At 44.7% G+C, this 25,889-nt stretch overlaps 1 protein-coding gene across 1 annotated transcript in view; it reads right to left on the reverse strand.

Annotated features, from left to right (window-relative positions):
• LOC144499747 (uncharacterized) overlaps nt 1-5,775 on the reverse strand; it is a 99,350-nt gene extending 93,575 nt beyond the window's left edge. Inside the window, exon 1 of the mRNA XM_078222186.1 lies at nt 5,646-5,775. Within this exon, the coding sequence (XP_078078312.1) occupies nt 5,646-5,700 (55 nt within the window). The 5' untranslated portion in view covers nt 5,701-5,775. The remainder of the gene's footprint in view (nt 1-5,645) is intronic.
• Between the last annotated feature and the right edge of the window lie 20,114 nt (nt 5,776-25,889).

The raw sequence follows: 25,889 nt of genomic DNA on the forward strand, positions 1-25,889 counted from the left end.
AAGGCGGGGGTATTGGTAGAGGGCAAGTGCATGGGATCTGCCACTGGCCTGACTCTGAGGGGTAGGGGTTGATGGTTTGGCCCCTTCGGGGGGGGGGGGGGGCGGGGACTCAGCGATGAGAGCGCATCAAAGCCACTTGTAAATCTCACCCACCCTGAGGCTGCAATCCACAAGTTAAGGGCCTCTGCCTTCTGCAAGGTATTTGGTACTAGGCCGGTAAGCCTAGGCAGCTGGATTGCACGGGTGTCCAGAATGCAAAGCCTGGAGAAGCCACAATGTTGGGGGCTGGGGGGCTACCAGTGACGATGATGGGAGGTAGTATAGAATTCTTAGTATGAGGCCTTTCGTTTTAGTTTTACTATAATAAGTAGGTTACGGTCATTATAAAGTGCCTTATTTATAGTGAGAATTCATAATGTGCCTGGAACAAAATATGCAAAGGTATTATAAACTGCAAAGGTATTATAAACTGTAAAACCACAAATTAACCAAGTATTATAAGCTTAAACTGTATTTTCAATATATATGTATTGTGTACCTTGGCCAACTTCGTTCTGAATGCAGCATGATGGGAAACACAGTGGTAGATAGACCTAATTCTTTTAATACAAGGGATCATAGAAAGGTAGCTTCTGTTATCTGTTTTTTGATACGCAAAAGCAAATGTAATAGGCCTGGTATTTAAAGGAATACGTTCGCTCATGGGTAGCGAGGCTGGAGCAGTCTCTCAAGCTGATAAGGGAGGTTCCAGCGAGAGAGTGACTCCTTTTGCCAATTAAAAATCACAAATGTTAGCTATGGCCTTGGCCACTGGTAATGACGTGGGTTAGGTTTCCTTGGTAAAAGGGGAAGAACCTACCTGGGCAATGAGCTAATAATCACCTATACCTGTTGACAGGTGGAACATTTTGGCTAAGGTAATAATGTCTAATATTGTGATTGGACCCTCTAGCCTGATTGACGAGACTGGATGGGATATTGAAATGTTCAGAATAAAATAATTTTACCTTGCAATATTAGCTCAGAGAGGACAGTCAACCCTCATTGACTGTGTCTCCCTCCTGGTGCATGCATTAACAAATAAATTCCTTTTCATTCTTTAACCATATACTGTCTTTCGCAGTCTATGTATTGGTCGAGTGAGGTCAACAAATACAGGGCACCCCAGGGGGACACCTCAGAAATTCCTCTGACAGGTGTAATGACTGATCATACAAGCTTTTATATGGAACCATGACAGTAACAAAGTTACCTTTGGCTGCCACATCAGAGACACCTACAGAGATGAATGTTGAGAGACACAGTTGGTAGGATTTGAACCTGCATTGGGGAATCCCAATGGATTTCAAATTCACACCTTCACCACTCGGTCATGACTACAGCCAGTAAAAGGTTTTGATAATGTTTCTGACTGGTTTCGGACCAAGGAACCTTTTTGCATGTAAAGCAAACATTAAAACAACTACACTGCAGAAACAGTCCTACCAGATCAGAAATCCACTAGTCAAGTAACACTGCTTAGTTTTTAAGGGTGGCACAGTGGTTAGCACTGCTGCCTCACGGCACCAGGGACCCAGGTTCGATTCCCGGTTTGGGTCACTGTCTGTGTGGAGTTTGTACGTTCTCCCCGTGTCTGTGTGGGTTTCCTCTGGGTACTCCGGTTTCCTCCCACAGTCCGAAAGATGTGCTGGTTAGGTGCATTGGCCATGCTGAATTCTCCCTCAGTATATCCGAACAGGCGCCGGAGTAGGGGTATTTCACAGTAACTTCATTGCAGTGTTAATGTAAGCTTACTTGTGACATTAATAAATAAACTTTTTAAAACTTTAAAAGACAAGTCAATGATGCCCACTAATTTAGTTCTGATGTAAACTAGCGCCACTGATTGCCACTCACTCATTAACCCTTTTCACAACAAGCTCCCCGTTTAGTTACTTCCAAGATAAAAGCAAAATAGTGTAGATGCTGGAATCTGAAACAAGAATAGAAAATGCTGGAAAATCTCAGCAGGTCTGACAGCATCTGTGGAGAGAAAACAAAGCGTCCAAGGTCAACAGACCTTTCCATGGTCCACCCCTCACCCACTCCGATTCCCATGGCAGGTGGGACGGTAAAATTGCCTATGACTGTCCAGCCGCACAGTTGGTCACCTTTGCCCGGTTCTCCAAGAGTTGGTGCCACATGGACTTGGTGGCCACCCACTGCCTGTCACCCTGAAGGTCATTGCCATCCTATATTTCTAGACCAGTGGCTTCTTTCAGGGTTCCACTGGTGACCTTTGTGGCATATCCTAGACTTCTGCAGGTAAGTGCATCAGGGAGGTCACAGGTTATGACAGAGATTTCTGTGAGGGGACGCAGTTATAATAGAAATTTCAACAAGGGGTTATAATAGAGAACTTTCTGCAAGGGGTTATAATACCAGAAAGATCCCTGATGCAAGGTAAATCAGATTAGAGAGTTAAACTTGTGATTCAAAGATTAGTGTGTGAGAAATAGATTTTGATCCATGAGGAACTAGCACCAGTACTGCGGGAAATGGGAGCTGTACCTTTGGGACAGTCTTCACTTGAACCATGCTGGGACCAGTGTTCTGGTGAGTTATAACTACAGCAGTAGACTGGGCTTTAAACTAAACAGTGGGAGTGAGGGGTCAGGCAAGGGAAGATTTGGTAAATTACAGGAAAAGGACAAGGCAAGGCAGCAAGGTAGCAATAAGAGTAATGACGATCAGAGCATGGGACAGGGTACAAACCCGTGAATATGACAGCAACTAAAGCCAGAGTTTACAGAAATAATTAAAAAGACAGAACTAAAGACTTTCTAACTGAATGTCCATAGAAATCTTAGAAAAACAGATGAATTGTCAAGTTAAATAGAAATAAATATGTATGATCTGATAGCCATACAAAGAAGTGACTGCAAAGGTGACCAAGGCTCTGACCTGAATATTCAAGGGAACTTGACGTTTTCTACAAACATTAAAAAATAGGAGCAGAAGTAAGCCATTTGGCCCCTCGAGCTTGCTTCACTATTCAATAAGATCATGGTTGATCCAATTGTGGCCTTCATTCCATATTCTGCCTACCCCCCATAACCTTCAACTCCTTTGTTAGTCAAGAATCTACCTGCCTCCTCTACCTTATAATTATTCAATGAAGCTCACCAGGGAGCATTTTAAAATTGTGGCTGCAAGACCTAGTCTTTCCGACAAGGATTAACATCCTCTTGGCATCCACCCTGTCAAGTACCCTCAGGATTTCATAAGTTTCAATAAGATCATCTCCCAATCTTCTAAACACCAATGGACACAGGCCAACCTGTTCAATCTTTCCTCATATTTTTGGAAGATTAGGAAGATAGGAAAGGGCTGTGGGTTTGTTAATAAGGATGATATTGTACAATAGTGAGAGATTGCCTTAGTTCTAAAGATCAAGTTGTAGAATCAGTTTGGGTAGAGATAAGAAATAACAAAGGGAAGAAGCTAATTGCATGAATAGTTTATAGCCTCCTAACCGTAGCAACCGTAAACATTTCACAAAAGAGGTGGAATGTCTTGTGAAAAGGAAGAGGGAAGCTTATGTAGGGATGAGGAAACAAGGTTCAGATGGCTCGATTGAGGGTTACAAGTTAGCAAGGAATGAGCTGAAAAAGGGGCTTAGGAGAGCTAGGAGGGGACATGAGAAGTCCTTGGCGGGTCGGATCAAGGATAGGGTATACAGGAAGAAATAATGGGTGTTGCTGAGAAAGGCACTGCAATGGGTGATTCTAATCTACATATAGATTGAATGAATCAGATCAGCAAAGTAGCCTGGAAGATGAGTGTATAGTCTGTTTTTGGGACAGTTTTTTTTAAGGCAGCTCATTCTAAGCCAACCAGAGAGCAGGCTATTCTCGACCCAGTAATGTGCAATAAGGCTAGATTAATTAATGACCTCAATAGTAAAGGAGCCTCCAGGTAGTAGTGATCATAACATGATTGAATTTTGCATTCAGTTTGAGGAAGAGAAGAGTGGGTCTAAGGCTAGTGTTTTAAACTTAAATAAAGGCAATTACAAGGGTATGGAGAATGGAGCTGACCAAGGTGAACTGGAAAAATAGTTAGGAGGTAGGTCAGTAGAAAAACAGTGGCAGACATTTAAGGAGATGTATCATAACATTCAAGGATACATTCCAGTGAAAAAGAAAGACTCTAGGATGCACCATCTGTGGCTAACTAAGGAAGTTAAAGGAGAGTGGGGTGGTGATAGACAACCAGGGGTAAAGCTAAAACAAAAATGAAAAATGCTGGAAAATCTCAGTAGGTCTGATAGCATCTGCAGAGAGAGCATAGAGCCAACGTTTCAAGTCTGGATGACAGTTCGTCAGAGCGGGGTTAAAGCTAGCTAGAGCCACAACATAAACAAAGGATGATAGCAGTGATTGTGGGAGGCTAATCGGTTTGCTTGATCAGCGGCCCATCCACAAATTTAAACATGCACTCCCTCCACCACTGGCACACAGTGGCTGCAATTGGTAATATCTCCAGGATGCACAATAACTCGCCAAGGCTCCTTCAACAGCACCTGGAAATCCCCTGATCTCAACAACCTAGAAGGACAAGGGCAACAACGGCGTGGGAACTCCATTACCTCCATGATCAACCCCAAGTCACACACATCCTGGCTTCAAAATTTGTTGCCATTCCTTCATCATAGCTGGATCAAAATCCTGAAACTCCCTACTGAACTATCTTGAGTGTACATTTCCACCACAGGGACTAGGACAGTTCAAGAAGGCAGCTCACCACTACCTTTCTCAAGGGCAACCAGGAATGGGCAATTAATGCTGGCCTTGCCAGTGATGTCCACATCCAAAGAATGAAAACAAAGCATCACAAGCCACTTCACGGGATGTAATATAACAAAATAATTAAGATTGTCCCAAAGAGGTATTAGGACATATGACTAAAAGCATTGTCAGGGGTAGGGTTTAAGGAGCTGGGTGGTGGAAAAGCAGCAAGGTTTATTGAGTGAGAGGTGAGAAACCAGAGCTTGGGGGGTGAAAGAAACACAGGAGGCCAGAATTGAAGGACTGTCGGAGGGTTGCAGGATGGAGGAGATTACAGATTAAATTGAGGTTTTGTTCCTAAATATTAATGCTTAAAAATCTAGAGCCTCCAACTCGTTCCATGTGGAATTACTGTCTACAGTTACTCAAACAGGACATACCAAACATGTAAATTATATAGTCAATCACTGCTCTGCCAATGCAAGGATTCCAACATCTACCGCGTTCTGAATGGAGGATGTGTCTCCCCCTCCAGTTTCTACATGTAACTTAATTGGAAGGAAGGAATTATAATATTCTGTCTATCGTATAAATAAGTGACAGCACGCGAAATTTAGTTTTAAAATAACTCAGTGAAAATTGCTGGGATAGATTTTTAACAGTTGTTTAGAGATGTAACAAATTTACAGGAAGACCCGCCTATTCGTCCCTCATTCGTCCAGTGTCAGGAGTTGTATTGTAGTCAGTTATTTAATTAGATACTGAGCGCATCAATCATTTCCCACTGGATGAAAACTTCGCCTTTGTGCTGAGCGGAGAGAGTGAATTGCGTGTTAGAGTTGCTACAAAGAGACAGATTGCTTGCTTAGCCCTTACCTTCACTGCATATGATGGGTGCTAAGGACAGCAGGAGCAAGCAGCGCAGGCTCATGTTGTGTAGGACTCGGTGGAGAATATTCTTGCTGCCGAGAGCTTGCCTTCCATTCCGGGCACTCGCTGTTGGCCGTCCCCCGGGCAGGCTGCCAGCTACGTGCGCCACTGGCCCTCTCATCCCCTCCTGTCATCATGCGAGGCGGAGCTGAAGCTTCCACTGCATCCCCTTAGCATTGAGTGAGCAGGACAGGCAGTGCGGGGAAAACCTTCCTGAACCGTTTCTATATCACGGAGCAAGACTGGAAAAAAATTTTTTTTTTTCTGTCTAACAATCCGTTAGTTCCTACAAATTCCACATGACCCATAAACTAAAACCATTCCAGAAAACTTGTTATCCTACAATCTGGCCACCGGGCCACACTTGCCTTTTGTGCTCAAATAGCTTTCTGCTTTTTAGTGACTGAAAATTTTAATAAAGTCATTCTTACACTAACATAAATAAATTTGTTCATTGCATTATCTTTTGGTCTCATAGCTGACCTCAAGATGAGCTTCTGACCACTTCTGCTTCTTCATCCAGACTGTTACACCACTCTGACACAGAGCAACTTGCTGCTGCTTCTTATCTGGTGAAAAGCCTTAGCTTTTCTTTTGTTATTGCAATGGAGAGGGATAGGGCCGTACGGCAGGGCAAGGTTTACAATTGGGGGAGGGGTAATTATGATGCGATTAGGCAAGAATTAGGGGGCATAAGTTGGGAACAGAAACTGTCAGAGAAAGGAACTAATGAAAAGTGGATTTTTTTCAAGGAACAAATACTGGATGTCCTTGATAGGTATGTTCCTGTCAGGCAGGGAGGAAATGGCCAAGTGAGGGAACCATGGTTCACAAAAGAGGTGGAATGTCTTGTGAAAAGGAAGAGGGAAGCTTATGTAGGGATGAGGAAACAAGGTTCAGATGGCTCGATTGAGGGTTACAAGTTAGCAAGGAATGAGCTGAAAAAGGGGCTTAGGAGAGCTAGGAGGGGACATGAGAAGTCCTTGGCGGGTCGGATCAAGGAAAACCCCAAGGCTTTTTACTCTTATGTGAGGAATAAAAGAATGACCAGGGTGAGGTTAGGGCCGGTCAAGGACAGTAGTGGGAACTTGTGTATGGAGTCAGTAGAGATAGGCGAGGTGATGAATGAATACTTTTCTTCAGTGTTCACTAAGGAGAGGGGCCATGTTTTTGAGGAAGAGAAGGTATTACAGGCTAATAGGCTGGAGGAAATAGATGTTCGGAGGGAGGATGTCTTGGCAGTTTTGAATAAACTGAAGGTCGATAAGTCCCCTGGGCCTGATGAAATGTATCCTAGGATTCTGTGGGAGGCAAGGGATGAGATTGCAGAGCCTTTGGCGTTGATCTTTGGGTCCTCGCTGTCCACGGGGATGGTGCCAGAGGACTGGAGAATGGCGAATGTTGTTCCTCTGTTTAAGAAAGGGAATAGAAATGACCCTGGTAATTATAGACCGGTTAGTCTTACTTCGGTGGTTGGTAAATTGATGGAAAGGGTCCTTAGGGATGGGATTTACGACCATTTAGAAAGATGCGGATTAATCCGAGATAGTCAGCACGGATTCGTGAAGGGCAAGTCGTGCCTCACAAATTTGATAGAATTTTTTGAGGAGGTAACTAAGTGTGTTGATGAAGGTAGGGCAGTTGATGTCATATACATGGATTTTAGTAAGGCGTTTGATAAGGTCCCCCATGGTCGGCTTATGATGAAAGTGAGGAGGTGTGGGATAGAGGGAAAGTTGGCCGATTGGATAGGTAACTGGCTGTCTGACCGAAGACAGAGGGTGGTGGTCGATGGAAAATTTTCGGATTGGAGGCAGGTTGCTAGCGGTGTGCCGCAGGGATCAGTGCTTGGTCCCCTGCTCTTTGTGATTTTTATTAATGACTTAGAGGAGGGGGCTGAAGGGTGGATCAGTAAATTTGCTGATGACACCAAGATTGGTGGAGTAGTGGATGAGGTGGAGGGCTGTTGTAGGCTGCAAAGAGACATTGATAGGATGCAAAGCTGGGCTGAAAAATGGCAAATGGAGTTTAACCCTGATAAATGTGAGGTGATTCATTTTGGTAGGACAAATTTAAATGTGGATTACAGGGTCAAAGGTAGGGTTCTGAAGACTGTGGAGGAACAGAGAGATCTTGGGGTCCATATCCACAGATCTCTAAAGGTTGCCAGTCAAGTGGATAGAGCTGTGAAGAAGGCCTATAGTGTGTTAGCTTTTATTAACAGGGGGTTGGAGTTTAAGAGCCGTGGGGTTATGCTGCAACTGTACAGGACCTTGGTGAGACCACATTTGGAATATTGTGTGCAGTTCTGGTCACCTCACTATAAGAAGGATGTGGAAGCGCTGGAAAGAGTGCAGAGGAGATTTACCAGGATGCTGCCTGGTTTGGAGGGTAGGTCATATGAGGAAAGGTTGAGGGAGCTAGGGCTGTTCTCTCTGGAGCGGAGGAGGCTGAGGGGAGACTTAATAGAGGTGTATAAAATGATGAAGGGGATAGATAGAGTGAACGTTCAAAGACTATTTCCTCGGGTGGATGGAGCTATTACAAGGGGGCATAACTATAGGGTTCGTGGTGGGAGATACAGGACGGATATCAGAGGTAGGTTCTTTACGCAGAGAGTGGTTGGGGTGTGGAATGGACTGCCTGCAGTGATAGTGGAGTCAGACACTTTAGAAACATTTAAGCGGTTATTGGATAGGCACATGGAGCACACCAGGATGATAGGGAGTGGGATAGCTTGATCTTGGTTTCAGATAAAGCTCGGCACAACATCGTGGGCCGAAGGGCCTGTTCTGTGCTGTACTGTTCTATGTTCTATGTTCTATGTTCTATGTTCTATGTCTCTGTACCTCCAGATGAAGTCACATCACAACAGAATACAGTCCAACAGGTTATTTTGAAATCTCAAGCTTTCGGAGCACGGTTCCTTGGTCAGGTGAAGTCATGCCTCTAGATACCCCAATGCACTCATAGCCAGCCTCCCATTTTACTCCTGTAAATTCTATCATCCAAAAGTCTGCCGCCCATGTGTTTATTTATTAGTATCACAAGAAGGCTTAAATTAAAACTGCAATGAAGTTACTGTGCAAATCCCCTAATCGCCACACTCCGCGGAGTTACACTGAGGGAGAATTCAACATGGCCAATGCACCTAACCAGCATGTCTTTCAGACTGGGAGGAAACCGGAGCATCCGGAGGAAACCCACAGAGACATGGGGGAGAATGTGCAGACTCCACACAGACAGTGACCCAAGCCAGGAATCGAACCCAGGTCCCTGAAGCTGTGAGGCAGCAGTGCTAACCACTGCATCTTCACTCATCTTTCCTTCTGGGATTGAGGATGACTTACTCACACTTTGGTGGGTTTGGAGATGGCTGATTAATCCACTGCATGATCTGCAGACTCTGCCACATGCAGGGCAGGTGGTGCTTGAAGGGTTGGGTGGATGAGTTGTTTGGAGGTTTGCGTGCTGTCTCCAATACCTCTGCACGTTCCTGACAAAGTCTCTCATTGTGTTTGGTGCCTTCCTAGATAAGCTTTCTCCATTTTGGCCAGTGGCAAGTCAGGGACTCTGATGCATTATTTCCTTTCTTGTTTTCCAATCCCTTCACCAGTTGGCCCTTTCCCATCTCTGTAATCTCCTCTAGCCCCACAACAGGACCACTAATCTTGGTCCCTTTAGCAGTGTGATTGCAGTCACTTGATTTGATTTATTATTGTCACATGTATTAGTATAGAGTGAAAAGTATTGCTTCTTGCACGTTATACAGACAAAGCATACCATACATAGAGAAAGAAAGGAGAGGGTGCAAAATGTAGTGTTATAGTCATAGCTAGGGTGCAGAGAAAGATCAACTTAATGCGAGGTAGGTCCATTCAAAATCTGATGCCAGCAGGGAAGAAGCTGTTCTTGAGTCGGTTGGTACATGACCTCAGGCTTTTGCATCTTTTTCCCGATGGAAGAAGGTAGAAGAGAGAGTGTCCTGGCTGTGTGGGGTCCTTGATTATGCTGACTGCTTTTCCAAGTTAGGGGGAAGTGTAGACATGCTGGTTTGCGTGATGGACTGGGCTTCATTCACGACCCTTTGTAGTTTCTTGCGGTCTTGGGCAGAGCAGGAGCCATACCAAGCTGTGATACAACCAGAAAGAATGCTTTCTATGGTGCATCTGTAAAAGTTGGTGAGAGTTGTAGCTGACATGCCAAATTTCCTTAGCCTCCTGAGAAAGTGGAGGCATTGGTGGGCTTAACCATAGTGAGGGCATGGAGGGACCAGAACAAGTTGTTGGTGATCTGAGCAGCTAGAAACTTGAAGCTCTTGATCATTTCCACTTCATCCCCACCATTTGCAGCTGTGCTTCAGCTGGGCTCAAAACGCTGGAATTCCCTTCCTAAACTTGTCTGTCTTTCTTAAAGACACATATCTTTAAGCAAACTTTTGCCATCAGCTCTAATATTTCTATGTGGTTTTGTGGAAAATTGTGTCTGCTAATACTCCTGGTAATGGATCTTGGGACATTTTACTACATTACGGATGCTTTAAAGATACAACAACAAGTTACCTATAAATATTTTTCATTAAAGTTTTTATTTGAAGGTCTCAGCCTGTCGCACTGCCTTGGCTAAGGATTGTAAATGAGGTGGTTTCTAGACGTGCAGCCTAATCGCAGGTGCATTTTTATACTTGAACAGAATTCTAAAAATCTTCCTTCATATTTTTACCCAGAACTGTGAGACAGAAGTAGGATTGAGCAGTTTGAGCATGTATCACAGAGTTCGAGAGTCATTATTATGGCACAGGAGGTTTTTCAGTCCATCAAGTCTGTGCTGACCCAGAGCAGTCAGCCCCATTCCATGCCTTATCCCTATAGCCCTGCTGATTTACTTCCCTCAAGTGCCCAATTTCCTTTTGAAACACATGATCGTCTCCGCTTCCACCACACTCATAGGCACCGAGTTCTAACACCGCATAAACTAGATAGGTTGGGGGGAGGGGATCAAAGCGACGTGACTGAGAGTGAGGAAGGTAGCTTGCAAACAGAGAAGGGTTATAGGCAGTGCAAGAGGGCAGGTGGACTGGGAACAGAGAAGGGGAGAGGTCAGACCATAGGATTGAGAGGTGTCTACTCTAATGCCAGGAGTATAGTGAATAAGCAACTAGCTAAAGGAGGAGAGGGCTTGGGAGATGTTAGTAGCGCTTCAACAAACCGGATCCAGATAAAGGCTGGCATAAAGACACTTTGCCTGAATGCACGAAGCATTCGAAACAAAGTAAATGAGTTGATGGCACAAATCCATACAAATAAATATGATCTAGTGTCCATCACAGAAACGTGGTTGCAGGGTGACCGGGACTGGGAACTGAATATACAGGGTTATCAGGCATTTAGGAAGGATAGACAGGTAGAAAAAGGAGGTGGGGTAGCTTTGTTAATAAAGGATAATATCAGGACGGTAGTGAGAGACGACATAGGCTCCAAGGAGCAAAACATGGAATCGTTGTGGGTGGAGATAAGGAATATTAGGGGGAGAAAGACACTGGTAGGCGTGGTCTATAGGCCCCCAAATAATAACTTAGAGGTGAGGAGGGCTATAAACAAGCAAATAATGGATGCGTGCAAAAGTGGAACGGCAATAATCATGGGGGATTTTAACCTACATATTGATTGGTCGACTCAAATTGGACGTGGGGGGCTTGAGGAAGAGTTCATAGAAAGAATCATAGAATCATAGAAACCCTACAGTGTAGAAAGAGGCCATTCGGCCCATCGAGTCTACACCGACCACAATCCCACCCAGGCCCTATCCCCATATCCCCACATATTTACCCGCCAATCCCTCTAACCTACGCATCCCAAGACACCAAGGGGCAATTTTAGCATGGCCAATCAACCTAACCCGCACATCTTTGGACTGTGGGAGGAAACCGGAGCACCCGGAGGAAACCCACGCAGACACGAGGAGAATGTGCAAACTCCACACAGACAGTGACCCAAGCCGGGAATCGAACCCAGGTCCCTGGAGCTGTGAAGCAGCAGTGCTAACCACTGTGCTACCGTGCCGCCCCAACTCTGTTCTGAACCGGCCCCCCCTTATTTTGAGGCTGTGCCCTCTAGTTCTGGTTTCCCTTCTAAGTGGAAAGAATCTCTCCACCTCTACCCTATTAGTTCTTGGAATGCTGTCAGGATTGTTTCATTGAACAGTATGTTACAGAACCTACGAGAGAGCGAGCTATCTTGGATCTGGTTCTGTGCAATGAGACAGGTAGGATTAAGGATCTTCTTGTGAAGGATCCTCTTGGGATGAGTGATCATAATATGGTGGAATTTCTGATACAGATGGAGGGTGAGAAAGTAGGGTCCCAAACCAGTGTCCTCTGCTTGAACATAGGGGAGTACGATAGTATGAGGGTGGAATTGGCTAATGTAGACTGGGCGAGCAGACTGGTAGGTAGGACAGCTGAGGAACAGTGGAGGATTTTTAAGGAGATTTTTTTAAGTACTCAGCAAAAATATATTCCGGTGATAAAGAAGGACTGTAAGAAAAAGGATAACCAGACGTGGATAACGAAGGAAATAAAGGAGAGTATTAAAATAAAATCAGATGCGTACAGAGTGGCCAAAAATAGTGGAGAATTAGTGGATTGGGAAAGCTTTAAAGAAAAACAAAGAACGACTAAGAAAGCAATGAAGAAAGGAAAGATAGATTATGAAACTAAACTAGCTCAAAATATAAAAAATGATAGTAAAAGTTTTTACAAGTATATAAAAAAGAAATAGAGTGGCTAGAGTGAATGTTGGACCCTTGGAAGATGAGAGGGGGGATTTAATAGTGGAAAACGAGGAAATGGCTGAGACTTTAAATAAGTTCTTTGTGTCGGTCTTCACGGTGGAAGACACAAATAGTTTGCCGAATATTAGAGATCGAGAGTTGGTGGGAGGGGAGGTCCTTAATACAATTACTGTTACTAAGGAGGTGGTGCTTGGTAGACTAATAGGACTGAAGGTAGACAAGTCCCCGGGCCCGGATGGAATGCATCCCAGGGTACTGAAAGAAATGGCTGAGGTAATAGCAGATGCGTTAGTAGTAATTTATCAAAATTCGCTGGACTCTGGGGTAGTGCCGGCTGACTGGAAAACAGCTACTGTTACGCCGCTGTTTAAAAAAGGAAGTAGACAAAAGGCGGGTAACTACAGGCCGGTTAGCTTAACGTCCGTAGTTGGGAAGATGCTAGAGTCCATTATTAAAGAGGAAATAACAGAGCACCTGAATAAGAATGGTTCGATCAAGCAGACGCAGCCTGGATTCATGAAGGGAAAGTCATGTTTGACGAATCTACTGGACTTTTATGAAGATGTCACTAGTGCGGTTGACAGAGGGGAACCGGTGGATGTAGTGTTTTTAGATTTCCAGAAGGCGTTCGATAAGGTGCCTCACAAAAGGTTGCTGCAGAAGATTGGGGTACACGGAGTTAGGGGTAAGGTGTTGGCGTGGATTGGGGATTGGCTATCTAACAGGAAGCAGAGAGTTGGGATAAATGGGTGCTTTTCTGGTTGGCAGTTGGTGACCAGTGGCGTGCCGCAGGGATTGGTGCTGGGTCCTCAATTGTTTACCATTTACATAGATGATCTGGAGGAGGGAACTGAATCTAGGGTATTCAAGTTTGCTGATGACACGAAGGTGAGTGGGAAAGCGAATTGCGTGGAGGACGCGGAAAGTCTGCAGAGAGATTTGGATAGGCTGAGCGAGTGGGCGAGGATCTGGCAGATGGAATATAACGTTAGCAAATGTGAGGTTATCCACTTTGGAAGAAATAATAGTAAATTGGAATATTATTTAAATGGAGAAAAATTACATCATGCTACTGTGCAGAGGGACCTGGGGGTCCTTGTGCACAAATCGCAAAAACTCAGTCTGCAGGTGCAGCAGGTGATCAAGAAGGCGAATGGAATGTTGGCCTTTATCGCGAGGGGGATAGAATATAAAAGCAGGGAGGTCTTGCTGCAACTGTACAAGGCACTGGTGAGGCCGCAACTGGAGTACTGTGTGCAGTTTTGGTCCCCTTATTTGCGAAAGGATATATTGGCCTTGGAGGGAGTGCAGAGAAGGTTCACCAGGTTGATACCGGAGATGAGGGGTGTAGCTTATGAGGAGAGATTAAACAGATTGGGTCTGTACTCGTTGGAGTTTAGAAGGATGAGGGGTGATCTTATAGAGACATATATGATAATGAAGGGGCTAGATACGGTAGAGGTGGAGAGATTCTTTCCACTTAGAAGGGAAACCAGAACTAGAGGGCACAGCCTAAAATAAGGGGGGGCCGGTTCAGAACAGAGTTGAGGGGGAACTTCTTCTCTCAGAGGGTAGTGAACCTCTGGAATTCTCTGCCCATTGAAGTGGTGGAGGCTTCCTCGTTGAATATGTTTAAATCACGGGTAGATAGTTTTCTGATCAATAAGGGAATTAGGGGACATGGGGAGCAGGCGGGTAAGTGGAACTGATTCGCTTCAGATCAGCCATGATCTTGTTGAATGGCGGGGCAGGCTCGAAGGGCCAGATGGCCTACTCCTGCTCCTATTTCTTATGTTCTTATGTTCTTATAAAACAAGTTCTCTCACATCAGCCTTGCAACTCTTGCCCAAAACCTGAAATCTGTGTCCTCTAGTCTTAGTGCCATCAGATAATCAGAACTGCTTTTCTTTCTCTATGTTACCTAAACATATCATAACCTTGTACATCTGTCAAATCCCCCTCAATCTCACATGCTCTAAGGAGAGCGACTCCAACTTTTCCAACCTAAACTTGTAACTAAAATCCCTCATCCCTGGAATCATTCTGGTGGATCTTCTCCGCATCGTCTCAAGGATCCTAACCCCTCCTAAAGAATGGCATCCAAACCTGGGTGCGATAAACTGGCTGGGGCCGAACCTAAAGCAATGGTTCCAGCATCACCATCATCCAGTCTGAAAAACAACCATTTACCACGACTCTCATTCTCCTTAAGCCAATATTTTATCCAAGCCAATACAGAGCTTCCTGTTCCAATAAGCCTCAGATTTTGTTAACCAGTCTTTTGAATGGTTCTTTCTTAAAATCCATATGGACAGCATCAACCTTTTCTGATACTTCATCAAAAAGTTCAATTATATTCATCACACACATTTACAAATCTGTGCTGGCTTTCCTTAATTATCTCAAACTTCTCCAAGTGCCTGCTGTTCTCTTCCCTGTTATTAATTCTAAAACCTCACCCATCCCTGATGTTAAACTGACCAGTCTATTTAGAATGACCTTTCTTGAATAGATGTGTTACACTTCCCACTCTCCAATCCTCTGGTTTCTCCCCCATATCCAGGATAGATTTAATGATTATGGCAAGCCCTTCTACTATCTTCACCGCCACTTCCTTTAGTAACCTGGATGCAAGTCTTCAGGACCAGGTGCCTCATTAACTTTAAACATAACTAGCATTCCACTACACCCTTCCTAACAATTTTCACTCCATCCATTACCTATACCATCTCTGATTCTACCAGTATTTTATTAGATTACTCTTCCTTAGTAAACATCAATACAAAGTACTTCAGTATTCTCGCCTTACCCTTGCCTAGAAGCAAATATTACCCTTACCTCCCCATCACTTACTGTTTACATGTTGATCAAAGATGCTTGGGTTCCCTAACTGCATTCTATTCTCATTTCCTTTCTTTGCTAGTCTTATTTTCCTCTTTGCTTCTCCTCTGAGTTATTTTATTTAACCTGATCCTGGTTCTCACTTGAAAATTTACTTGACATGTATCATACACCTTCATTTTTTTCATCTCATCATATTCTCCATCTCCCTTGTCACCCAACGAGCCATGGTTTTGCTTCCCCTTCCTTTAGCCATTGTTGGAATGTACCTAGCCTGTACCTCAAAAATGTCCTTAAAATGCTCTTTTACAGTTTTTCCTGTTAAATTTCATCATAGAATCCCTACAGTGCAGAAGGAGGCCATTCGGTCCATCAGGTCTGCACTGACCACAATCCCACTCTGTAACACCACATATTTACCCTACTAATCCCCCTGACAGTAGGGTCAATTTAGCATGACCAATCAACCTAACCCACACAATTTTGGACTGTGGGAGGAAACCGGAGCACCCGGAGGAAACTCACACAGACACGGGGAGAATGTGCAAACTCCACACAGACAGTGACCCGAGGCCAGAATTGGCACTGTGAGGCAGCAGTGCTAACCACTGTGCCACCCTGGCTGCATACTTGTTGCATTTTAATCAAGGATGTTCTCATGGGCACATTTCAGAAATTCCTCCCCTTCCTTTCCCTTTACTCTGACATTATCGCAATAGATATTTGGGTCATTAAAGTTGCCCTTAGTTCTTTCACCTTCATGATTTCCCTGCCAATGTGTTCCTCTACCTCTCTCACTATTTGGAGGCCTTTGGAATACCGTAAGTAGTCATGCCCTTTTTGCCTCTCCACTTTAACTGCTCCCTCAAGGACGTCCAATCTTTCTAGTACTGCAATGTCTTCAATCAGTTCTACTGCACTATCTCCTTTTTTTCCTTCCCTATCTTTTCTAAATGCTTTTTATCCTTAAATATTAATTGCTCAGTCCTCACCATTTTTAAGCTGCACTTCCATTATTGCTACTACACCACATTCCGACATGGCTATTTGTGTTTGTGCATGTACGTACATGCATTCTAAATCTGTCTTTGTATTCCTGAGTATAGTCTTGCTCAGTCTGATCTGATCTAACATGGTTCTACTTCCTTTTCTAGTGCAGTTCAACACTCTCACTTTATGCACCTTATTTATTCCTCTTTTCTGCTTCTATATTCTATATGGAATAGTGTAGATTAGAGGGGCTTTAGATTGGTTTCACTGGTCGGCGCAACATCGAGGGCCGAAGGGCCTGTACTGCACTGTAATGTTCTATGTTCTATATACAGAGCCCATCCCACAACAACACTAGTAAATCTCCCAAAATGGGCATTGATCACAGTCCTGTTGAGGTTCAACCTGTCCCTTTTGTATACATTCCTCCTACTTCAGAACTGTTCCAAATGCTCCAAGGCTCTGAACTCCTTCCTCCTGCACTATGCTTCAAACCACACATTGATTCTCCCCAATCTCAGGTTGCTCTTGCTAGCACAAGGAGTTGGAAGTAATCCAGAGATTCCTACATTTTAATTTCCTCCCTCACTTCTAAAAATCTGACTATGGGACCTGAACATCTGATCTCTCTATATCATTGGTATTAATGACTGCAGCAATTCCTGGCTCACTCCCTTCCTCCTGCAGAGCACTTTACCCTTGCACCAGGGACACAACACACCATGTGGGACTCATGATGGTTACAGCAATGCCTGCCTGTGCCCCTGGAATTCCCTGTAACAATTGCATTTTTGCTCTTTGCTTTTCGCTCCAGAGCAATCCCTTGCCTATTGGCGCCATGAGTTGGACCTTCAAGGTGTTACACTCCCTACGGCCTCCAATGCTGAGTACCAGTCTGAGAGGGACACACACCTCACAGGCTGCTGCATTTGCTGTCCTCTTCCTACTTTTCCTGATGGCCACCTATCCAGTATCCTGAACTCTCACTACCTGTGCTGTACTTAATTTCCCAAAAGCATCAGGAATGTAAACAGTGCTGATGAAGTATCTTTCTTTAGATTCTAGCATTCTACTACAAATGACACCAGGAGCTTTAACAAACATGTGGCAGTAGGGCAGGTTTGAGGGGAAAGAAGGCAAAGGAAAAAATCTCAAGTGACTGGAGACGGAGTTTATAAAAAAGGAACATGGCAGTGATTGTTGGAAGTTAGTCATTTAAGAGGTCTGCAAGGCCCATCATCAATAATCTTCCTTTCAGCAATGCACAGTTCACTGATGCTTTCAGTGTTCAGTTCCCTTGCATATTTAACAATGAAGCAGTTCATTCGACATACACCACAACCTGGATAGCACTCAGGGAAGGGCTGAGAGGGAGCAAATCACATTTATGCCACATAAGTGCTCAGGAATGTTAACCGAAAGGAAAGGCTGAAACTTCAGTGCAGTTTTCAGGGAGTGCTGCACTGTCAGAGGTTATCATCTGGTTGAGACAATAAACTGAGGCCCTGTCTGTCCTCCCAGGTGATGTAATTGTCCCGTGGCACTATTTCAGCTAAGAGCAGGGGAGTTTTCTCGGATGCCCTGGCAAGTATTTATCCCTCCATCATCAGCAGAAAAGCAGAGAACAGAGCTAATGTTTCAAGACTGGATGACTCTTTGTCAAAGCTCCAACGATGAGTCATCTGGACTTGAAATATTACCTCTGTTCTCTCTTCACAGACGCTGTCAGAGCTGCTGAGATTTCCCAACATTTTCTGTATTTGTTTCGGATTCCAGCATCTGCAGTAATTTGCTTTGATCACAAAAGCAGACTATTTGATCATTATCATGTTTGCTATTGGCTGCTACATATGCATTAGCTTGATCTTGGTTTTGGATAAAGCTCGGCACAACATCGTGGGCCGAAGGGCCTGTTCTGTGCTGTACTGTTCTATGTTCTATGTTCATTACAAAATTACTTTATTGGTTATAAGGTGGCTTTGGACATTTGGTAGTCATGAAAAGCAACATATAAAAGCAGATCATTCTTTTTCTTTATTAACTACACAAAGCAACTTCTGACCTTCAGCACAAACACAAATTTTCGAGCCTTCCACCATCAATATCTCACCAGTCAACACTGTCACTACAAGAGCAGAACAGAGGCTGGGAACTACATGATGAGTGGTTCATCTCCTGACCCCCACAGAAACTCTTCTTCATTGACAGAGCTCATGCCAGGGAGTATCGAATGTTGGATTATTCACCACTTGCCTGGAGAGGTGCAGTTGCAACAGAACAATCTTGACAATGTCTAGTCAAGAGCTGTTAGTGTGACTAGTGCTCCTGCTGATAGTCTCAGGATCCATCTTCCAGCCTTCCATCTGCATTGTACTTTGGCTGCAGTATGTGGTCTCCAGCAGGGCTTCTCAACCAGGTGTTCTTGAGATGGTTTCGAGAGTGCACCAAAAATAATTACAGATATAGATCAGCATTTGTAAATGGAAAAGCCGATCCAAATATCCCACTATCAATTAGACCATGACTTTGTCACTCCTTGGCTGCATAAAAATTTCTTCTTTTAAAAACTGACTAAACAGTATAATTTCCTTCAGTAATCTTTCTCCAATCACTCGAAATATTCTTAGCAAAGGTACTCCTAGTGTTTTCAATATTTGAACACAAACCATTCCCCATCTCCTCCATCTTACATTTACTGTTTCCTTTCAAGTTTACCACAATCCATCTACCTCTGTTTTTATAAATAAATAAGGCTTGGATGACCCATATGCCCTTTAAAACTTGGTTTTAATCATGTGCCATTTTTAACAATCATTAGAAGGAAAATGAGAACTTTTCCCTCATTCATTCAGCTCAGTACTAACTGTTCCCACACTTCTAATCTTTGAACACACATTTTATTGATTTATCACCATAGCCTTTTTGTAGTTTAGAGAACCTGACCATTGTCTCAATTAACCTTCATAGAAAAAATCATAGAATCCTACAGTACAGAAGGAGGCCATTTGGCCCATTGAGTCTGTGCCAACCACAATCCCACCCAGGCCCTATCCCCATAACCCCACATATTTACCCTGCTAATCCCCTGACACTAGGGTCAATTTAGCATGGCCAATCAACTGAATTTGTACATCTTTGGACTGTAGGAGGAAACCGGAGCACCCGGAGGAAACCCACATAGACACGGGGAGAAAGTGCAAACTCCACACAGACAGTCACCCGAGGCCGGAATTGAACCTGGGGCTCTGGCGCTGTGAGGCAGCAGTGCTGACCACTGTGCCACCCCTGAGAAAAAGAACTCAACACAGTAATCATACCAAACAAACATAGAAAAATAGAAAATAGGAACAGGAGCAGGCTGTTTGGCCCTTCTAGCCTGTTCTGCCATTCACCATGATCATGGCTAATCATCCAACTCAATTGCCTGTTCCTGCTTTCCCCCCATACCCTTTGATCCCAAGAGCTATATCTAACTCCTTCTTGAAAACATACAATATTTTGGCCTCAATTGCTATCTGTGGTAATGAATTCCACAGGCTCACCACTCTTTGGCTGAAGAAATTTCTCCACCTCTCAGTCCTAAAAGGTTTACCCCACATCCTCAGACTGCAACCCCTGGTTCTGGACTCCCCCACCATCGGGAACATCCTTCCTGAGTCTACCCTGTCTAGTACTGTTAGAATTTTAGACGTTTCTATAAGATCCCCCCTCATTCTTCTGAACTCCAGCGAATACAATCTGAACCGACTTAATCTCTCCTCCCACCATCGGGAGTCTTAAACTCCTGGCAGGGTCACCCATGACAGTAAGATCAGAGGAGAGCAACCAGGCAAAGCACATAGAACATAGAACAGTACAGCACAGAACAGGCCCTTCGGCCCACGATGTTGTGCCGAGCTTTATCTGAAACCAAGATCAAGCTATCCCACTCCCTATCATCCTGGTGTGCTCCATGTGCCTATCCAATAACCGCTTAAATGTTTCTAAAGTGTCTGACTCCACTATCACTGCAGGCAGTCCATTCCACACCCCAACCACTCTCTGCGTAAAGAACCTACCTCTGATATCCGTCCTGTATCTCCCACCACGAACCCTATAGTTATGCCCCCTTGTAATAGCTCCATCCACCCGAGGAAATAGTCTTTGAACGTTCACTCTATCTATCCCCTTCATCATTTTATACACCTCTATTAAGTCTCCCCTCAGCCTCCTCCGCTCCAGAGAGAACAGCCCTAGCTCCCTCAACCTTTCCTCATATGACCTACCCTCCAAACCAGGCAGCATCCTGGTAAATCTCCTCTGCACTCCTTCCAGCGCTTCCACATCCTTCCTATAGTGAGGTGACCAGAACTGCACACAATATTCCAAATGTGGTCTCACCAAGGTCCTGTACAGTTGCAGCATAACCCCACGGCTCTTAAACTCCAACCCCCTGTTAATAAAAGCTAACACACTATAGGCCTTCTTCACAGCTCTATCCACTTGACTGGCAACCTTTAGAGATCTGTGGATATGGACCCCAAGATCTCTCTGTTCCTCCACAGTCTTCAGAACCCTACCTTTGACCCTGTAATCCACATTTAAATTTGTCCTACCAAAATGAATCACCTCACATTTATCAGGGTTAAACTCCATTTGCCATTTTTCAGCCCAGCTTTGCATCCTATCTATGTCTCTTTGCAGCCTACAACAGCCCTCCACCTCATCCACTACTCCACCAATCTTGGTGTCATCAGCAAATTTACTGATCCACCCTTCAGCCCCCTCCTCTAAGTCATTAATAAAAATCACAAAGAGCAGAGGACCAAGCACCGATCCCTGCGGCACACCGCTAGCAACCTGCCTCCAATCCGAAAATTTTCCATCGACCACCACCCTCTGTCTTCGGTCAGACAGCCAGTTACCTATCCAATCGGCCAACTTTCCCTCTATCCCACACCTCCTCACTTTCATCATAAGCCGACCATGGGGGACCTTATCAAACGCCTTACTAAAATCCATGTATATGACATCAACTGCCCTACCTTCATCAACACACTTAGTTACCTCCTCAAAAAATTCTATCAAATTTGTGAGGCACGACTTGCCCTTCACGAATCCGTGCTATCTCGGATTAATCCGCATCTTTCTAAATGGTCGTAAATCCCATCCCTAAGGACCCTTTCCATCAATTTACCAACCACCGAAGTAAGACTAACCGGTCTATAATTACCAGGGTCATTTCTATTCCCTTTCTTAAACAGAGGAACAACATTCGCCATTCTCCAGTCCTCTGGCACCATCCCCGTGGACAGCGAGGACCCAAAGATCAACGCCAAAGGCTCTGCAATCTCATCCCTTGCCTCCCACAGAATCCTAGGATACATTTCATCAGGCCCAGGGGACTTATCGACCTTCAGTTTATTCAAAACTGCCAAGACATCCTCCCTCCGAACATCTATTTCCTCCAGCCTATTAGCCTGTAACACCTTCTCTTCCTCAAAAACATGGCCCCTCTCCTTGGTGAACACTGAAGAAAAGTATTCATTCATCACCTCGCCTATCTCTACTGACTCCATACACAGGTTCCCACTACTGTCCTTGACCGGCCCTAACCTCACCCTGGTCATTCTTTTATTCCTCACATAAGAGTAAAAAGCCTTGGGGTTTTCCTTGATCCGACCCGCCAAGGACTTCTCATGTCCCCTCCTAGCTCTCCTAAGCCCCTTTTTCAGCTCATTCCTTGCTAACTTGTAACCCTCAATCAAGCCATCTGAACCTTGTTTCCTCATCCCTACATAAGCTTCCCTCTTCCTTTTCACAAGACATTCCACCTCTTTTGTGAACCATGGTTCCCTCACTCGGCCATTTCCTCCCTGCCTGACAGGAACATACCTCATCAAGGACATCCAGTATTTGTTCCTTGAAAAAATTCCACTTTTCATTAGTTCCTTTCTCTGACAGTTTCTGTTCCCAACTTATGCCCCCTAATTCTTGCCTAATCGCATCATAATTACCCCTCCCCCAATTGTAAACCTTGCCCTGCCGTACGGCCCTATCCCTCTCCATTGCAATAACAAAAGACACCGAATTGTGGTCACTATCTCCAAATTGCTCTCCCACAACCAAATCTAACACTTGGCCCGGTTCATTTCCCAGTACCAAATCCAATGTGGCCTCACCTCTAGTCGGCCCATCCACATATTGTGTCAGGAAACCCTCCCGCACACACTGCACAAAAACTGCCCCATCCAAACTATTTGACCTACAAAGGTTCCAATCAACATTTGGAAACTTAAAGTCCCCCATGACAACTACCCTGTGACCCCCACACATATCCATAATCTGCTTAGCAATTTCTTCCTCCACATCTCTATTACTATTTGGGGGCCTATAGTAAACTCCTAGCAACGTGACCGCTCCTTTCCTATTTCTAACTTCAGCCCATATTACCTCAGTGTGCAGATCCCCCACGAAGTGCCTTTCCGCAGCCGTTAAACTATCCTTGATTAACAATGCCACTCCTCCACCTCTTTTACCAGCTACCCTACACTTAGTGAAACATCTATACCCCGGAACGTCCAACAACCATTCCTGTCCTTGTTCTACCCACGTCTCCGTAATGGCCACAACATCGTAGTCCCAAGTACCAATCCACGCCCCAAGTTCATCTACCTTGTTCCGGATGCTCCTTGCATTGAAGTAGACACACTTCAACCCACCTTCCTGTCTACCAGTACCCACCCTTGACCCTGATACCTTCCCCAATACCTCACCACCCTCACTGACTTCTGGACTACAACTCCCTTTCCCACTCCCCTGACAAATTAGTTTAAACCCCCCTGAAGAGCCGTAACAAATTTCCCTCCGAGGATATTGGTGCCCCTCTGGTTCAGGTGCACCCCGTCCTGTTTGTACAGGTCCCACCTTCCCCAGAACGTGTTCCAATTATCCACGTATCTGAAACCCTCCCTCCTACACCATCCCTGCAACCACATATTTAACTGCACTCTCTCCCTGTTCCTCAACTCGCTATCACGTGGTACCGGCAACGTACCAGAGATGACCACATGTTTCCAAAACAAGTCCTCAATGGTGGATCAAGCAGAAGATATTTGTGTGGTAACAACGGTTGCAATGGCCTATGAAGGTTTCAGCAGTAAGGAGAACCTCAGTCATCGAGGTTCCCTTGCCACTGGAACTGGACCTACCTTTCTGTCTAGGACCATATGCCTGTTTCTCATATTTAAAGATGTCCCACACAAGGTGTCTACCTAGAGTAAACCAACAAACCTTCTTCTGAACAGGAATACTCAAGTATCAGCCCATGGAATTGGATTCACCATCAAGAACAAACTCATCAACTGTCTCTCAGAGATCCCTGTCAGCATCAATGAGCACCTCATGACTCTGTCTGCAACTTGCCAAGAACCAGCAGGCAACGATCATGAGCGCCTACGTCCCAACCCTTGATGCCAACGGTGATCCCAAAGCAGGCTTCTACCCCACTCTGAACATCATACTCTGTAACATCCCTGAGGAAGACAAGATCATCCCCTTGGAGACCTCAATGCCAGGGTTGGAAATGACTCCCAACTCTGGAAAGGAGCCATTAGAAAGGAAGGAGTTGCAAATTGCAACTCCAGTGAGGTTCTCTTGCTTACCAAATGCACAGAACGCCAGCTTGTCGTTACTAATACATTGTTCCGCCAAGAAGACAAGTTCAAGACTTCCTGGAGACATCCGCAATCAAAGCACTAGCACATGATTGACTTTGCTATCATCCAATCTCATGACTAAAGCAATGACCAGTGCAGTGTGGGCTGACGAATGGCAGATGGAGTTTAATTTAGATAAATGCGAGGTGATGCATTTTGGTAGATTGAACCAGGGCAGGACTTACTCAGTTAATGGTAGGGTATTGGGGAGAGTTACAGAACAAAGAGATCTAGGGGTACATGTTCATAGCTCCTTGAAAGTGGAGTCACAGGTAAACAGAGTGGTGAAGAAGGCATTTGGCATGCTTGGTTTCATTGGTCAGAACATTGAATACAGGAGTTGGAATGTCTTGTTGAAGTTGTACAAGACATTGGTAAGGCCACACTTGGAATACTGTGTGCAGTTCTGGTCACCCTATTATAAAAAGGATATTATTAAACTAGAAAGAGTGCAGAAAAGATTTACTAGGATGCGACCGGGACTTGATGGATTGAGTTATAAGGAGAGGCTGGCTAGACTGGGCCTTTTTTCTCTGGAGCGTAGGAGGCTTAGGGGTGATCTTATAGAGGTCTATAAAATAATGAAGGGCACAGATCAGCTAGATAGTCAATATCTTTTCTCAAAGGTAGGGGAGTCTTAAACTAGAGGGCAGAGGTTTAAGGTGAGAGGGGAGAGATACAAAAGTGTCCAGAGGGGCAATTTTTTCACACAGAGGGTGGTGAGTGTCTGGAACAAGCTGCCAGAGGTAGTAGTAGAGGCGGGTACAATTTTGTCTTTTAAAAAGCATTTAGATAGTTACATGGGTACGATGGGTATAGAGGGATATGGACCAAATGTGGGCAATTGGGATTAGCTTAGGGGTTTTAAAGAAGAACAGTCGCATGGACAAGTTGGGCCGAAGGGCCTGTTTCTATATTGTAAACCTGCACTGGCTTATCCATTCTGACCACTCCTCTATGTTCACCAAATTCCACCAATAGCAGGGCAAAATGAACATACAGCTCAGAAAAAAGATCAATGTTGAATGATTCCAAAGAAAAAAAGAAAATTACAGCACAGGAACAGGCCGTTCGGCCCTCCAAGCCTGCACCGACCATGCTGCCCGACTTAACTAAAACCCCCTATGCTGCCGGGGACCATATCCCTCTATTCCCATCGCGTTCATGTACTTGTCAAGACGCCCCTGAAAACTCACTATAGTATCCGCTTCCACTACCTCCCCCGACAACAAGTTCCAGGCACCCACCACTCTGTGTAAAAAATCTGCCTCATACATCTATTTTAAAACTTGCCACTCGCACTTAAACCTATGCCCCCTAGTAATTGACTCTTCCACCCTGGGAAAAAGCTTCTGACTATCCACTCAAGAGCCAATCATGTCAGCAATCTTCCAACAATGTCCGTGGAATCTGCCACTGTTTTTAAGAATGTTTGAAAATAACTATTAAAAGTTTACATCAATTGTAAAGAGATCAATTGTACTTCGATAATAAGAAATACTGGTCCATATGACCTTGCAACCCTTGACCTGGAAGCAATAACAGGAAGTAAGTTAAGATCTGGATGCCATATTGCCAAACACAAAGGAGAGGAGCTGGGCACAGAGACAGAGGCACAAATTCCATTGGCAAGGCTGGACATCCTCTTTCTCCCAGCAGGACGCCATCCCAGGGAAGGGATGAAAACGCAGCCTGGGAGGTGGTGGTAGCATGCATTAGTGCCAGGGCACTGGCCAGGAGAACGAGGAAGCAGTGCCACAAAAAACTGAATGACCTCATCTGGGCAGCAAGGGTGAGCATCGAGCATCTTCCCCCCAAATGACCCCCAGATCACCCCACTCCCAGCACTCTGCATGCCTTCAGCTCATGG

This window comes from Mustelus asterias, chromosome 1, assembly GCF_964213995.1.
Source record: "Mustelus asterias chromosome 1, sMusAst1.hap1.1, whole genome shotgun sequence".
Taxonomy (NCBI): Eukaryota; Metazoa; Chordata; class Chondrichthyes; order Carcharhiniformes; family Triakidae; genus Mustelus; species Mustelus asterias.